At 35.1% G+C, this 17,079-nt stretch overlaps 1 protein-coding gene across 3 annotated transcripts in view; it reads left to right on the top strand.

The window, feature by feature from the left end:
* Positions 1 to 2,132: 2,132 nt before the first annotated feature.
* MLIP (muscular LMNA interacting protein) overlaps positions 2,133 to 17,079 on the top strand; it is a 242,094-nt gene continuing 227,147 nt past the window's right edge. The window contains exon 1 of one of the 3 annotated variants that reach the window (XM_012780771.3): positions 2,133 to 2,730. In XM_012780771.3, coding sequence (XP_012636225.2) covers positions 2,668 to 2,730 — 63 coding nt within the window. In that variant the 5' untranslated portion in view covers positions 2,133 to 2,667. The remainder of the gene's footprint in view (positions 2,731 to 17,079) is intronic. The other 2 variants (XM_012780766.3, XM_012780778.3) reach the window with 2 other exon arrangements.

Here is a 17,079-nt window from a genome sequence, read left to right as displayed (position 1 = left end):
AAAATGGAAATAGGGCTATGATAACCCCATACTTCTACTCTAGCACCGTGTACACACCTGTTTACAAGCCCGCATGCATTGCCCCAGTGCTTCCAACTCAATTATTTCACAGTCTGTAGGGCCTGGTGACTAAGGATCACATAGATCTTCTCTTTAATCCAATCTTTGAACCTTTGTTACAAGTCTGCTATGTCAGGGTGTCAGCTTGGTAAACCAGGCATCTGAGGTCTGCCGGATCATCAATAAAATCAAACAACTAACTGATAACATCTGTGATGTGATATCAAACAACTGACTGATATATGTGACAGAGGGACCGCTGGGATTCATGCTTTTCAGTATTCTTCATGCATTTTACAGACACCTTCCATGCGCAGATTCATAGCATTAAGTTCTGCCTTCTTAGTAGGCTGTACCAGCAAAGAGATGTGAAACATCCCACCAAACTCTTTTGGCTGCAGCAGTTGCTAACGCTGCTGCCAGAACAAGGTTGGTTTCTTCAGGGGCCCTTTCTTTGACGTGTAGATGGCCGTCTTCTTTCTGCGAATGCCTATGGCCTTATTCCTTCTTCTTAGAAGGACATCAGTCATATTGGATTAGGGCCCACCCTAATGATCTCATTTAACCTTAATTACCTCTTTAAAGAAACTATCTCCAAATCCAGTCACACTCTAGGGTATTTGAGGATGAGAACTTCAACATATAAATTTTGGGAGGATGTAATTTAGTCCACAATAATGGGGAAAATAATAGTATCTACCTTCTAGAGAGGTTTTTAGAATTAATAGAGTTAACACATGGAAAACCTTAAAGCAGTACCTGGTATATGGTGAGCGCGCTGAGGTGGGTTCTATAAAATATTATTATCCTGCAGATATCCAGTCATGCCTAGATTGTGTATTTGTTGAGGGAAGAAATACAGGGATTATATATTTTAATTTTATTATTTTTATTTATTATTTTAAAAATCTCCCTGACCCCGAGATAATCTTTATCTATTATAGGTACTCAGTGTGTTTATTGAATTAAAACTTTTCATTCTTCTTACTATTAATATTAGCACATCCCTCCCATATCACTGTCATCTTCTCTCTCAACCAACTCGGCACCAACACACCATTGCTTTTCCTTCTAACTAGATCCTGGGGATTTTTGTCTCTAGGCATGAAACTAACAAGCTGAGCAAGAATTGAGTTTCTTTTTGGGGCCACAACATGATGATGATTATTATTATTTTTCTGGAGAGAGTTTGGAAGTTCCATTCACATAAGATTTTAACAATTGCCTTGCTTTTGACACACACCAATCTTGTGTGCCAATAAATCTTTAAGGTTTTCATTTTCCTACTTGTTAGGGCAACAACATGCTATATAATTTCCTTTCTGGAATTTAGAGGCAAGCCAAAAGGGGAAGTCCCTTTTGGCCATGAGTCTAATATCGTGTTTCTGAATTCATCACCCTGAAGCAGAGCCAGGTTTATTTCCTACTGACCGTTTCATTTCTGAAGACTTCAACCTTCCTATCATGATGCAGAATATGCTCTTGAGCAACCCTGCCTAGAGACAGAGAATCCATTGCAATTGCTCTAAAGGATAGAGTCTCACAATACATTTTCTAAAATGCTTTCTTGAGAAACAAAGGAAAAACTGATAGGGAATTTGAGTTGAGGTCAAAAACAGGTGTTACAAGGACATTTCAAACAGGTTGAAGGATTAAATCACTGCAGAGATCAGCCTTAGCTTATTCTGAAAGCCATTTTTATTCTTTTATTGCCATACACATATCTTGTTTTGCTGCAAACCGCAGGGAGAATTATATACCATTAAGCTGCACAGTTAATTTTATTTAAGGCATGTAAAATTTTCTAAAGAATTCTGTAAACAAATGTTCCACTGGAAAAAAAAAATGAATTTCATCTCCTATGTTGTAACTTTTTGTTCTCTGTGGAAAAGCCAGGGCGACGAGGAACAAAATCAGTTTTTGTGAAGGAAAGCACCACTTATATTTTGTGGTGTTTCTAAACATCGTTTGCTATCTTTTCATGGAATAAAATTGGCAGCACCGCTTGAGTTATGTGTTGTGTGTCTTTATAGTTTTAATTAGTTGTCCTTTTGTTCTTTCTCTTTAAGTGACTTTTTTTTTTTATTCTACAAAGTTATGGATAAATGTTTGCACTAGCAGGACATAAATTGGAATTTGGAAGAACTAGACTGGCTGATTCATATTTGCTATGTGACTATCACATTTGTTCTTTTAAACTGATTTAGTAGGTCTATGTACTAGAGTATATTTTATTTTGTTGCATCAGCTATTAATGAATTCTTTGATAGTGGCTCTTTGTCACATACATCTTTCTTTGTTTAGGGAGCCTAACCTGTCGGAATATTCTGTTGAAGAGTTTGCTTTTATATCTAGGGACATTTATCATTATCTAAGGCCAGCTGCCTGACTTCTCTTCAGTGCTCTGTTTATGGGGTTTGAACATCTATAAATGGAAACACTAGCTAACCAGAAATTATCGCTAGGGCTTTCTGATAGCGTCCTAGGTTCTCACAACTTGGAATGTCCTGTAATATCTAACATGTAAGCAGGTCAAATCCTTTTCTAGACAGAATCTGAGCCTCTGTGTCTCTGTCTCTCTCTCACTCTCTCTCTCTCACTTTCGACATGGAATTTGAAAAGCATGAAAAAGGAAGCTTATTAAACAAGAATTTAGAGGAGAAACTGACGGTAAGACTTGTGAGATTTAGCACACACAGATTTATAATGAAATTGGCAGGGTAAAAGAGCAGCTGTCACAGATTGGAAAAGTTGTACTAGCCAGCCCATGTTTCCATGTTCTGCTGGTCAACAACCTTGAAATAAATGAGTTCCATGGGCTTTCCTGAAAACAATGTAATAAAGTTATGCATAAAATTTCATTGCCATAATGTGGGCCAATTTGGTTTAAATGATGTGGTTTACTTTCATTTTTAGAAACTGGAATGTATTTATTTTGAGCCCTTCTTGTGATTGCATCAATACTGGAAGATTGTTTTATTTATTGATATGAAGCTTAGCAAGTGTTCAAAGTCCAATTTCTCTTGCAGATATGAGGAATATGTGTCATGAAAAACATAAAAGTATCATAGAATATTTTAATGTTTTATGGAGTAAGTTTAAAGAAATTCTGTTATAAGGATAACGTTTACTCTTCAGAAAGTTTCTTTTGTTTGTTTTGCTATAGAAGTTGTAGAAGTAACTTTTACTTGATGCTAAACAAATAAATGTCAATAAATAATAGTGGTCACTTTTATTTGCTCAAACACAAAATATTCTATAGCCTTGAGTAGAATGTGATGTCCATGGCTCATCTAATGGGTTTAGGTGGCTAATTATGTTTGTAAATTTACTGTGACTACAGAGTTAACATCAGAACAGGGTATGACTAATTTTAATAGCAGTTCAAGTAGCAAAAGTAAAACCGTATTCACTATAAGACTGAACTCACGGGAATGTATTATTCTGGATGTCTAAAGTTGAGGTTTATGCACTATTAATGACATTAAAACTTGAAAAATGTAAAAATTAATCATACCAGTTTAAAACACCTGAATGTATTAGAATTTCCAGGTCTTAGAGAAATACAATGAATAAAATATAACCTTTTCTTAAAGGGTTCAGGTCATCATTTTGAATATCAGCTGTGGACTTCTGCTCTAGGTGATTGTCCAAACATGTAATGGCCACAGACTATTTTGTTTTTTGGCTGTTTTGAAAGGCTGTGTGTCACTGTAGAGCTAACCAGGGATTTTTGGGTCAGACAGGTCTTGGTGAAAATTCTTGTTCTACAACTGCTAACTGTAAGACTATGGGATTTTGTTTAGCCTTTCTGAGTCTATATTAACTCATTTGTAAGACGGGGAACAGTAATACCTCATTTGAAGGCTTTTGTGAAGATTAAAAGCTATAATGTATGTGAAGTCTCTAGCCTGAGCCTATTTTCAAGCTGGTTTTGGCCTGATTTACTTAAAAAGCACATATCCAAAGGATATTAATATAGAAAGAGAAAGTTGAAATGCATTTCAAAGTAAAAGGTAAACTCTGATATGCTAAGCATAGAGGCTGAGTGGTCATAAAACCTTTATGGAACCAGATAGGGAATAAATAAATACACGAGTGAAGAGTTGCTATCAATTAGTGTGAAATTTGAGCCTGAGTTTCCTGGCCATCTTACAGGAAGCTTTGCAAATAAACATAGTAGACCTGGGGCAAGTGTGCAAAGTGAAGATGGTCTCTTATTGTTTGAAGTGATTTGATGTATTAACGTTTCACTTTCTGGAAAGTCATACATTCTGCATGCCCGACTCCACCTTTAACACAGCTATAAATCTAGAAGTGAGCAAAAACCTCTTCTTAGGGCAAATAGATGTCACAAAACTCGTGAACACTACTCTGTAGCAGAGGCCTGAGGCTAGCCTCTGTGTTCTAGGAGAGTGGGGGGGAATATGGAGGCAGACCAGAAGGTGTAAGAACATCCAACTTATACAGAGAAGAGACCATTCTCAGGGAGTGAGGGAACCCATGATCTTATAGGCAAATAGAGCAAGTAACTCAGACCCCTTTCACACAGGAATTCTGATGATGCTGTGCTATCAAGAAAAGGTTAGCTTATGCTCAGTCTTTTCTATTTAAGAGAGCTGGAAAATATACATCTTTCAGAGTTTCCAATAAAAATTATTTCAGTTAAACACTTTGGCTATTTATGTGAATAAATATCCAAAAACTTCAATTCTTGGAGCATTGTGTTTCATGTTAATACCAATGAAATATAGTATAACTGGCTAGGTTGCTGAAGACCGTTTAAAATGTATTTTTTTGGAGTTCCATTATGTTATGAAAATTATTCAATTATCATAAATAGTAAAGTCTCTGAAAGTATGATTTTTAAAAGAAGATAAAGTTTTAAACATGTGTGTACTATAGTAGTGTTGAGTTATAATATGTATCTTGTTCAAAATTAAAGCTGTATTTCTCATAAGATCTTTATAATGAACAATGTTACAATATATGTCACAAAGTTAAAGCAGTATGCATGATTGGTTTTATTTGAAAAACATTTCTAAGGTAAGATCTATAGCAGACAAGTAAGAAAATCAACAGTTTGCAGAATTTTGAAATTCATCAGTTTATTCTGCCCAAAGAGAAAGATACAAATAAAATAGAATTCTTTACTACATATCCAGTATAAATCTTACCTTACCCTGGCTGAGGGAATTGCTACTTTTAAGTATTGATTTTTTTATGCTGAATATTTTGCCATTTGCTGATTAAAAGTAAAGATTCCTGGGTGCTTACCAGTTGAAGGTGCTTCTTGTACATCTATTCATCATTAGATAATCAGAAAAAAGAGTGATACTAAAATCCTTCAAAAAATTTTAAATCTACCAATGTCAAATAAAATTTCTCATAACTTTGTTGATGTGATCCCAATTTTTCAAATGTGAAAAAGAAAAATGAATCAGCATGGACTTCAAAGGACATTTCTACCCCTTGAAAAACCAGCTATTAAGCCAGGTTGAATAGCTTAGTCATTAATTCTAAAAACCCAGATAATATGAAAGTTAATTTTTGTAGAAAGTAGTAGGGAGTGGAGGAAGAGAGGGAATAATTTTGTATAATATATTTCAGTTTGATTTGTTTCACAATAATTGGTGTTGAGGCTGGATGAATCTTTTATTTTTCCTGCCATGTGTTTCCCAAAGTATGTTCATAGAAACTTCTGATTTTTGGAACTGCTCCACAAAAAGTGGTTCTGTTCTGTTTCAAGAACATTCAGGAAACACTGCACAGGAAATGCACTAAACAGTATATTTCCCCTTGAAGACTCATATTAGTATTTTAACATACTGAAGGCTGTGAGACACTTTGGAGATTAATCTAGTGTTTCTTAAACTTACCTACCTAATGCTTTATAATGTGTGCAACAACAGTGAGTATTCTAATGAACTGGTATTCTCTGGAACATATTTTAGGAAATGATGTGTTAACATATGAACTAATAGTCTTATTTTATTTATGAGTTACATTTTCAGAATAATGATACACAGAACAATAAATTCAAGCTGGGTGCCATATTTTTCTATAACATGAGGTTACTTCTGGAATAGTTTAAAAAATAAGTACTAGGTTCTATTTAGTATGTTGTAATAAATAAGTATTAATAAAACTAGGCAACAAATCCTGACCACTTTTCAAACGACTTCTTTTTTAGATTATTAAATGCATCAACAAAGAATTTCATGTATATTTATCTTCAACTGAAAGTTCACAATGAAAAGAAGCAACTTATATGTTAATATAGCAAAATTGGTCATGTACCTCAGGACATTATGGTATAATAATAGTTGCTTTCCCTAAAAGATAAGAACAGACTTCATGCATAAATCTAATTATTTCTACTGCATTACTATAATATGTCTCGAGACAATTTTATATTCCCAAATAATGAATGTTCAATAATATTATTATAATAATAAAAACAGGAAGGATATGTGATCCATCTCATTTTATATTAAAGCTTGGTAGAATCAAATCAACATAGTAGTCAATTTCTGAATGTCATAAATATTGCACCCTTGAATAAAAGTAACTATCTGAGATTGAGGAAGAATGTAGGTCATGTGACAATGAGTTTTTTTTTAACAGAAGTATCTGATACAAGGAGCTGAAAATTATATTTAAAATAATTTAAATTATACTTTTTATATTAAATTGATTTTATTTTTTTTTTCCGAATTTGAGGATGAAAGACTTACCCAAGGAGATGTAAATCTACTTGTGATTTCACAATAAAACATTCTTCTCAACTTCAGAAAAAAGTTTCATGCTGCTTATTTTAAAAAACAATAAAATAGAAAAGAGATTGAAAATACTATCAGTAAAGAATACAAATACAAACAATATACATTTTAAAATTCTATGATAATTCAGTGAAGGGTAAGGTTAAATTAGTTATTAATTCATAGATTCATTAGTACATATAAAATTATTTACTTTCTAAGAAGAAATCTGTTGGCAAACAAATAACAAAGGATTCGTGTTTGGGTTGTAATTTCTGAAGTCATTATTTGATGACAAGTTTGAGTTTTGGTGGCGAACATCTTCAGAGATGCGACCTAGTGCCTATTAGGTAGAAATGTACCCAGAAAAAAACAAAAAGAGAATTTCAAGTCAATGCACTTTCTGGACCCCTATTTTGAACAAGATAGAGTACTAAAGACTGTAGTGGAAACACACATGGTGAAGAAAGCCCTAGCCCTGAAGGCAATTATTATGCTTTGATTATTTTTAAGAACATTACAAAATAATAAGTTTCAATAGCTCAGAAATATCTAAGCATAAAAACCATGCACATCCCAATTTCTCACATGGACTATGGTGGGAAACCTATAATTATTCATCAAAATGTCTTAATAGGAACAATTATAAAGCATTTTATGCAGTCACATATTTCATTCCATCATAATATCTACATATCTATTCAGCATTTATTTTTCTTTCTAATTGTGTCTAACTTGAGACATTGGTAACAGGCACTCAGGAGGCCCTGACAGACCTGAAAAAAATGTATACTGCTGATGATTCTGATGCGTTATCTAGATATTATTTTCATTATGGCATGAATGCTGTTTCTGATCTATATACATCTTTCCTTATAAGGCAACTTCATATAATAAAACAAGTAACAAATTTAAGATAAATTTAATAAGTGTTAAATGTCTGGAGGTAAAGTACTGGGTCTGTGCATCTTAGCATAACTGACTGCATCAATTTTTAATAAGCTAAATTTGGTCATGATCAAAATGAATGAGAGATGAAATCAAACAATAATATTTCATTTTCTTTGGCATTGGATTATCTATTTTGGAAACCTCCTTCCATTTCTATGCTACTTGTAGAGTTGACCATTGACTCTTGTGTTCTGGATTTGACTGGTAAAGTTGCCTTGGGTGTCCATTTTGCCTGAGTGATTATGTAGATGGTACAGGAAGTGAGTTGCTTTGCCTCTAAACCTTAACTCCCCTATTCTGCTGGCTCATGTTTGATTTTATGGGTGACACCATCATGGGCAAAGGTAGGCCCTCCAAGCATCTTTAAGAATGCAGCTCTTCTCCCTGACATGTTTGTGTTGCCTGCTGTACATTATACCCCTCTACCTGGCACATTTCCCAGGGTGACCCATTCATCATTAGCTTATTTTAGATTTATTACCCACTTTTCTTCAGAGAGGACCAGAGCTCTGTAATAAGGTTACATCCAAAATACTCTGTGGAAGTTTCAAAAAAAAAAAAAAACAAATGGGGGATAGAGAACAAAATTTTATGATAAGTTTCTCATTAAGTATCCCTCAATACTCTCCAAGGCAAATGGAGAGAATTCAGGAGTCCCTGAATTCCTGAGCTCAGTGCCTCTTCTGATTTTTTAGTGAGATTAATTAATTTATGCCCTTTTCTTAGGGAGGTAAGAACTTTCTGAGAAGTCAAAGAAGTTGTAGGATTGATCTTTCTGTACCAGGTGTTAGAGGGTTTACTGATTAAGACAATGTTTTCCCAAGAACTGAGACCTCTGTTAAGCATTAGGAGTAATAAAAAAAAATCTGGTTTGACCGCAGGTGAAGATGCATGGTTGTAAACAGTAACCATGAATCCTGATCATTTGGCAGACCAAAGTGAAAAACTAAATAGTTGCTCTTAAATGCCTTTTGCATAAGAAAGAATTCTACCCTAACCACTGCTTTCTGGCCTCCTATCCACTGAGCTAGGAATTCCTGAGGAATCTATAGCATGAAATAGAAAAATAAAGGAGAAGGGAGGTGAGATGCTGTTATAGTGGTGGACCATCCGGATCAATAGGACGTTATTAAGCAGTGAGATTTGAAGTCCTAAGGCACATAGTTGTAGAATGAGATGATACTGGAAAAATGAATCAGGGGAGGTGAGTGCATACAGGTGCTCTGAGTACCATCCTAAAATACCTATTAAAATAAAAAAGAAGGACTTGTGTCTTTGGTGTGTATTGGTGTATGTTGATAGTGATGAAGACTTCTTATACTAAAGAAGAGGCTTTCTCTGTCTCCCTAAGTGCCATCTAGTGTCGTGAAGAGCGTGTTGGATATGAGACCAGTATTAAAGTTGCATTTGTGTGGCCTTTGACAAACCACTTAACCTTTGGTTTCTTTTCATACAAAGTGAGAAGTTGGATTGGATTTGCAAAGATTGCTGTGTTCTCTAGCATCTTATATGCCTGTGACAAGTGTCCTCTGGCCGTGGGTTTATTAAATCCCTTCCTTACCAAATGATGCCTATTTATTCAAACATTAGGAACCTTGAAATAGTTTATATTTTTATATCATCATTGATCAGATGTAAAACAGAAGTCTTTGTTATTAGGTGAAACCTTCCTGTTAATATAGAAAACGCACAGTTTAGTACCCAGGAGTTAAATTACATATTTTTTTCTATGTTTTCCCCGAGAGACAAAGATTCAGGAGTTGGATCCTGGGTGAAAATTGTGGAATAGTTTAAGAAAGTAGCACCTAAGTGCCTCAATGTTACTATCAAAATATCCAAATGGCACATTCTATTTTCTTATAATATTACATGAAATGAAATGGATACTGTGATTTCATTAGGAATAAAAATTAATATATGTATATATGTAAGATCTGTGTTTTTAATGTTATTTCCCAAATGGTTTCTCCTGCTCTCATTCATTCCTTTTTGTAGTTTTTACCACTCTCTGCAGCATGCCTGACAGAGCTATCTTGGTCCCTTTGCAACCTTAATTTTAGCACTTTGGCATCATTGAAAGGTTGAGGGAAAAGTGGAAGCATGCGAATGGCAAAATTCTGGCCACCATTTGCATTTTCTTTCTTCCTTTAAGAAAAACCAGGGCCGCGTTCATTAGAACCCAGGGAAAGGGGCTGAGATTTCAGAATTGAAACTGATCAAGATTCAGATTTCTACTTTATGGTTCAAATCAAGTTCTTGAAGCCATCCAGTCCTTTGAAAACCACTGCTAATTAAAGCAAGGACTGCTGACAATGTGAGTCTGGGATGCACTGTTTGAATAGATCTTTTGATATTGCTCTGTGTGCTGGTGAATAACAGAAGGGAGATAGATGGATTGCAGGCTTTAACCGAGCCGTGCTTTCACAGTGACATTTATAACACACTACGTGCGGTGAAATATTTTCTAGGTTCTCATTGTGGGAATTACAATTACAATAGCTAGACTCTCTGTCCCAAGTACGGCTCCCCTAAGGGAATGACAAATAGACTGTTGTATTAGTGATGGAATTACATTAGACAGTCATCTGCTTTATTTTGCTGCATGACCTTCATAAAAATAAGGAGATGATTTTAAAAGAAAATGGTTACAGGATGTTTGTGGTTTAATTGCAGGTCTTTTGCTATTATTTATAATCTAAAAATTTCTCAAGGGTCCCTTTATCAATTTTCTTCTCAGTTAATGGTGTCTTCTTGCACATGTAGATTCTGGGGAAGACATCACCCCTAGGTTGTCCTCCAAAATAGACCTAGTACCCTTGTGGCTGTCAGAATGTAGCAATTCAGAGACCACCTTGTAATTTTAAATACTAACTTGATGACATTCATCTTGAGAGCAGGTGAGAGAGCCTGTAGGACTGCTTTCCTGAACCTGTTATAATTTCTCTGGGGATATCAGGTTGGAGTAGGAGGCTGAAGGGAGAAAATGTCAGCATGAATTAATAAGCTTATCACAGAGAGTGGGGTGTTCTTGCAGAATATGTGAAGGCAGTATGGGAAATAAAAACTTTTTCATTCCTCTTTTGCTTTTCCAGTTGCACTCGGTTTTCAATCTGGGAATTCCTGCATGTTTCATTGTTCCATCTGCGTCTGCTCATTCATTCATTCATCCATCCACTCAGCCTGGGAGTCCTCTGCCTGCAGCTGGTTAAGCCAGCTGCTGGATCTCTTTTGCATGGGGTGGGGAAGAAGGAGGAGCTGGTTCTAAAGAGACTTTGGATGCATTCCCTTCTTTTCTGTCCTGCTTCACAGTCATGCCTTTGTGGAATTTGCCTTCCTTGACTCTGGGACTCTGGGATTTGGAAAGGCATTTCTTAGGGTCTCTTCCTGGCAGCTTGGCTTCATCTGGCAATCTACCTCCATCCCTTTTTTCATCTTCTAGAAACTTCCATTGTACTTTTTCATACTGATCCTCCTCCCAGGCCAGATCTTTTATTATTGTGGGTTTATTGTTTTGAATTCCTTTACTCTTATTTTAATAGAGTTAAGAGAAGAATATGAGAGAAACATGTGTGTTCCATCTTGAACTAGAAGCCCCTCAATGTGTTTTTAAAGCTCTTCCTCAATGCTTTGTGTGGGAAAATCTTTTCAATAGGTGATGAGTGCTGTAGAACATCGTCTATTCTTTGTTGAGAGATGCTATGGTCTGAATGTGTCCCCTAAAATTTATATGTTGAAACTTAATCATCAGTGTGATAGTGTTAAGAGGTTGGCTTTTAAAAGGTGATCAGTCATGAGGTTGGCACCCTAGTGGATGAGATTAGGATGAGATTAGTCCTTATAAAAGGACTTGAGGGAGTAGGTTCATTCTCTTCTGCTCTTGTGCCTTGTGAGGACACAATATTCCTCCCCTTTTTGCTTTCTGTCACTTCCACCATGTGAAGGCTCCTGGAAGGCACCATCTATGAGAAATGGGCCTTCACCAGACACCAAAGCTGCTGGCACCTTCATCTTGGACTTCCCAGACATCTCCAGAACTGTAAGAAAATGAGTTTATGTTCTTTATAAACTATCCAGTCTCAGGAGGTATTTTATTATAGCAGCATGAATGAACCATGACAAGATACAAATGACACAATTTGAAACTGTTGCATAAGCTATGTTACATGGCATGCCAAACATTTTGATCACATGACTAATATTATACCTTTTCTAAAGGTTTGAAAATGGCAGCTTGTATAAGAGTTGTAGTCTTTACTCTCTTTCTTTGTGTCATACTGATTTTGGTGATTAAAAGCAGGAACTCTGGGTTCAGGATTCAAATCTGGGCTCTAATGTGCTCAACCTAAATGAGCTGCAGTTTCCACATCTGTAAAATGGGCTATGACTTGCCCCACAGAGCTGTGAACATGGACTAAAAAGGTGGAAATATTTGAAAATCACCTACACAGTTAGCACTCAATGAGTGGTAGCCATTAGAGAAATGAGAATCATAGTGCTGTACAAGTCTCTTCTATCTGTAGAAACTCTGGGCTTATGATTGGGGATTGTTTTCTTCAGACAGAACCATGTGTGATTTCAAAGTAACTGTTAGACCAGAGACAATGCTTACTTTCCCACTAGAAAGTGTACCATCATCAAAACTTTATCAAATTGTAATTTTATATCTGTCCTGTGAAGAGTGACAAAGTTCCAAAAATAAGAATGTGTAAAATGTGTCTATTCAGAAAGACATTATGGCCTAGTCTTCCTGGAGACTAATTATATTCTATGAATGCAAGTATTATATAGAGATAAGAATAAATGGCTACATTGTGAGGTGCAAATAATGAGGGCCATGGCTAATATGCAGCTTATACAATTAATGAAAAACAAACAAATAAACCCAAAGCTGCTAGACTTAACGAGGTCGGATATTTGTAGCTCGGGAAGAATATAAGTAAGTAAAGGAGAGTTAAGGAAAGCATACTGATGCATGTGCATGCCCATGGAATATTCAAAAGAATATAAATACAGTTAACAGCATGATGCAATTCAAAAAGTTCTGACCTCCAAACTATTTATTCTGCTCAGGATATTATAATATACATTTCTTAACCTTCACCCAGTATTTTTCTTTCTTGCACATCAGATATTTTCCTGGGAAAGCAGCACTCCTAATAGCTATTTTTTTTATTTAAGAAGTTTTCTATAAAACATAGTCTCATCTATTGCAAGTAGGACTTACAAAGTGGTACAGCTTTTCTGGAGCATAATATGTGTTGAGACCTTAACTGTTTACAGATCTACTGGCCAGGTAACTTTAAGAATTTCTATGAGGCAAAGAATATACAAATATTTAATCATAATGATTTGTATTGCAATATTTCTCATAAAATTAAAAAATAGTACACAGTAAGGGAATTAGTTACTAATATGATAACATGACACAAGGAAATTTAGGCATCCATATGATAGACAATACATTCTTTTTTTTCTTACAAAAGCACAGATGTTATGCAAAGTGGAATGGATCAAACATGTGAGTAGAACATTAACAAGTAGATCAGTGAATATATTTGTGTAGCACATCCCTATTAGGCAAATCCTAGCATCTTAATAGCCCCAGTAAAGGCAACAATACCATGGGCTGAATTCTATTTTTCAGTTGTACCAAAATTTCAAATTGCTCAGAGTAATTTTGTTTTTCAATACTGTAAACTCACATTTTTATGATCTTGCTGACTCGATGAGATTGGGTCACAGAGGAATGTAAGGTCATCTGTTATTTGGTGCTTTATTCTTCATCTGAGAGCAGATTTGTGAAAACCCGTGGCCGATTTCATCCTTTTACCTATTCAGTCTTTGTCGCCAGCTGATAGCAAGTTCCTTAAGGCCAGGAACTGCATGGTTTTGGCACCTTGTGAGCCTGATACATGAGAAGGGGCCCTCAACAAACCTTGTTTGGTCTGCATAGGCCTGGGCTTTTATGTGTCTGAGTGTGTGTGTCCACATGCATGTGTCATGCACTTTATCTGATTTGCTAAGCCTCAGGGATTCTAATCCAAGGCCTAAGCTGAATTCACCTTAGGATTCGGTCACATCTAGAGAGTTGGTATAATAGTTTGGCACTTTCCAAGGACTGTTTTCAAGAGACAAGGAAGAGCCTCTCAGAAAGAGACTCATTCTGAGGGAATAGCCAGAGCATGTTCCATGTTCTAAGAAGCACACAAAGCAATTTCCTTGTGGTCTTCACCACAACTCTAGGAAGCAGATGACATTATTCCCATTTTGCAGTTGAAGAAATTAAATAGTTAAGTCAGTTTCCCAGGACACAGAGCGAGGAAGTGGAAGAGTTTGGGTTCAGGCCAGTGTAAGTTCAGATCTGCTCTCCTATCAGGCACCTATATCCCTTTCATGGTGGACCTGGAACCTCAGCTCCCCAGCTCCTCTTCATGATGATTTTGTGTTCCCTTGGAGCAAGCTGTACTTTGTGTTTACTCTGCCATATAATCAAAGCTGACATTTACCTCATGAGGCCTTTATTATGTTGTTCTTGAAAGACTAGACTAATGATTAGTCACAGTGGAATAGAATAAAATATTACTACTACAGACTCTAAATAAGTAATAGTACTTTAATATTCTCTTAAAGTTATTTAACATAAGTGAAAACAATCTCCTTTTAAATATGGAAATACGTTTGAATAATATATTGAAATTTCATTAGAAATACAATTTGGTGATAACTTTTATATCACATATAAGAAATTGTCAGAAAAATTTTGAATACTATTTTTGGCGACCTAATTATTGGTTAACTATTATTGTCTGGTATTAGATGCAAACCCAAAAATCTGGTTCTAACATGTGGTGTGAGGACCCATTAAAGGACCCTGAGTAAGGGGACATACTAGATACTCCATATGCCCTCTGATAACTCATCAGGGGACATTTGTTCTCTGATATGACTCTGGTTTAAATCAAGGTTATTAGTTTTATAATGACGTTTCCTTTTATGTGTGATCAGAAGACTTGAAATTCCTTGGAAAGAGATCTTTTAAGACAGAGAAAGCAAATCTCAGAAGCGCTTTGTTTATTCATGGTGTTCTCTAGAAGACTGGATGCCAAAAATGGTTTGTGGATTAGTGCTTGTCTGTGACAAGGTTTTACTCACTCTAGAATAAATGAGAAAAATAAGAACAATGTATGTTTTTAATAAAATAATTTATGTTTATTTAATTTACTAAAAGGACTGTCCTTTTTTGATACTATATACTTCATGTTTTTAGTTTTACAATTTCTTTTATGTTTATGAGATTTTGATAATTTCATAAAAACAATTACTGATCCATGAAGTCCCAAAGTCTGGAAAACCTACTCTTCCTAACATTTTGGTCTTTGCTTTCAGATGTTCTTTAGAAGGTCTACTGAACTTTTTTTTGTTCATTATCAACTGATTTTTTAGCATGTATTATATCTAATTTTTCTTTTTTTGCTTCTTTTAGGATCCTAATTTTCTTATCCTGCAAACAAATCAGTTTTTGGTATATACAATAATTGAAATTAAAATTTTTTTCTATCTTAACATTTTTGTCACATGTGTAAATAGCTACATTTACTTTTCATATAAGGAAATTAGATTAAAAACTAGTAAGGATTTTGATCACATATCCACAAGAGACAGCAAGCAGTCCCATCATCAAATTAATAGATGTAGAGTTTACTATTGGGAAATTTTTCTCTGGCTGAAGCAAAAGGCAAATAATAACCATAAAAATCTATATAATCAGTTTAAATAATTACTTAAGATGGATAGCCTTTGGATCCTCACACAATAAAAGCTTCATTAATAAAAGATATGAGCAAAATTATAGGATCTTTGAAAATTGGTATTTCTAGTAATTTTAGATCATGTTATGTAAAAAACTTTAAGCAATTTAAGTTTCACTTTCATCTTGGTTTCCTGGGCAATTTGTTAGAGAAAGTGAAAATTGTGATGACATTTTATGAACTTTAAATCATTCTTCTCTGAAAATCATGCTGGGAGCTGCCATTTAAAAACAAACAAACACAAATAACTCAAGAGGAATAAATATGTTGGATTTAAAATGGGTGAATGTTATTGAAGTATATTAATGGCCAAGACTGATCTCAAAGCCAGAACTCAATTGTCTTTCAAAATGAAAGATATCATGAACCTTTGGCATAGTGCAAATGTGGGCAATTTTGTCTCTGAGATTTAAAGATCGAATGAAATGAACATTGGCAACTAAAGCACAAATTAGAAAAGTTTCTTTGGCATGGTGCTAAACTGTGAATCTGATTTCAAGTGAGTGAATGGGTGCTAGCTTCATGTGTGAAATCGTATAATGTTTATTTACTCAGCGACCTAAACAAGCAAGATATAAAAATTAAGAACACTGTAGGTTAATTCTGCCCTAAAAATCATTCAATATCTCTTGATTTTTTGAATCTATAAAATGAAGTTGAAAGAAATAGAAGTATATATAATATGTAAAGAAAGCATCAACTATGTCTCTTTTGCATGTGTTCTGTTCATAGTGAGTCGTGTGCTGAACTGTTCAGCCATGCTAAAATGTTAAACATCTTTAGATCAACACTGAATAATAGATAGCTAGAGCATTTAAAAATCAGAAAGTGCCTGCTCGGTTGACAGTTACTACGACTATGCAAACATAATACATTTGGCATGAAAGAGGATTTGAAAACTCAGGTACTTTTTGACAAGTTGTATTTTTGTGGTGACTATAATAGAATCATAGAGGTTTAGAGGTTTGCCTCTCAGTTTCGAGCACTTAATGTGCAGAAGGCTACTTACTTTCATTCATTAGTATTCTTTCATCTATTAAAAAATATCTTTTGAGCATCTACCATGGATCAGACATTATCCTAGGTGCTGAGGATATAGGATATATGACCAACTAGATCACAGTCTTTGTGAGACCACCATTAAAGTGGGGGTGTGCTGAGAGGGCTGAGGATAATCCATTCAACAAATGAATAAACGAGGTAATTTCAGGTAACAGTAAATGTAAAAAGAAAATAAAACAGGATTAGAGTGCCCATCAATCAAAGAATGGATTAATAAAATGTGGTATATGTATACCATGGAGTACTATTCAGCTCTAAGAAACAATGGTGATATAGCACACCTTATATTTTCCTGGTTAGAGCTGGAACCCATACTACTAAGTGAAGTATCCCAAGAATGGAAAAACAAGCACCAGATATATTCTCCAGCAAACTGGTATTAACTGAGTAGCACCTAAGTGGACACATAGGTGCTACAGTAATAGGGTATTGGGCAG

The sequence above is a fragment of the Microcebus murinus genome, chromosome 5 (assembly GCF_040939455.1).
Source record: "Microcebus murinus isolate Inina chromosome 5, M.murinus_Inina_mat1.0, whole genome shotgun sequence".
Taxonomy (NCBI): Eukaryota; Metazoa; Chordata; class Mammalia; order Primates; family Cheirogaleidae; genus Microcebus; species Microcebus murinus.
This window is presented reverse-complemented; position numbering and strand designations above follow the sequence as displayed.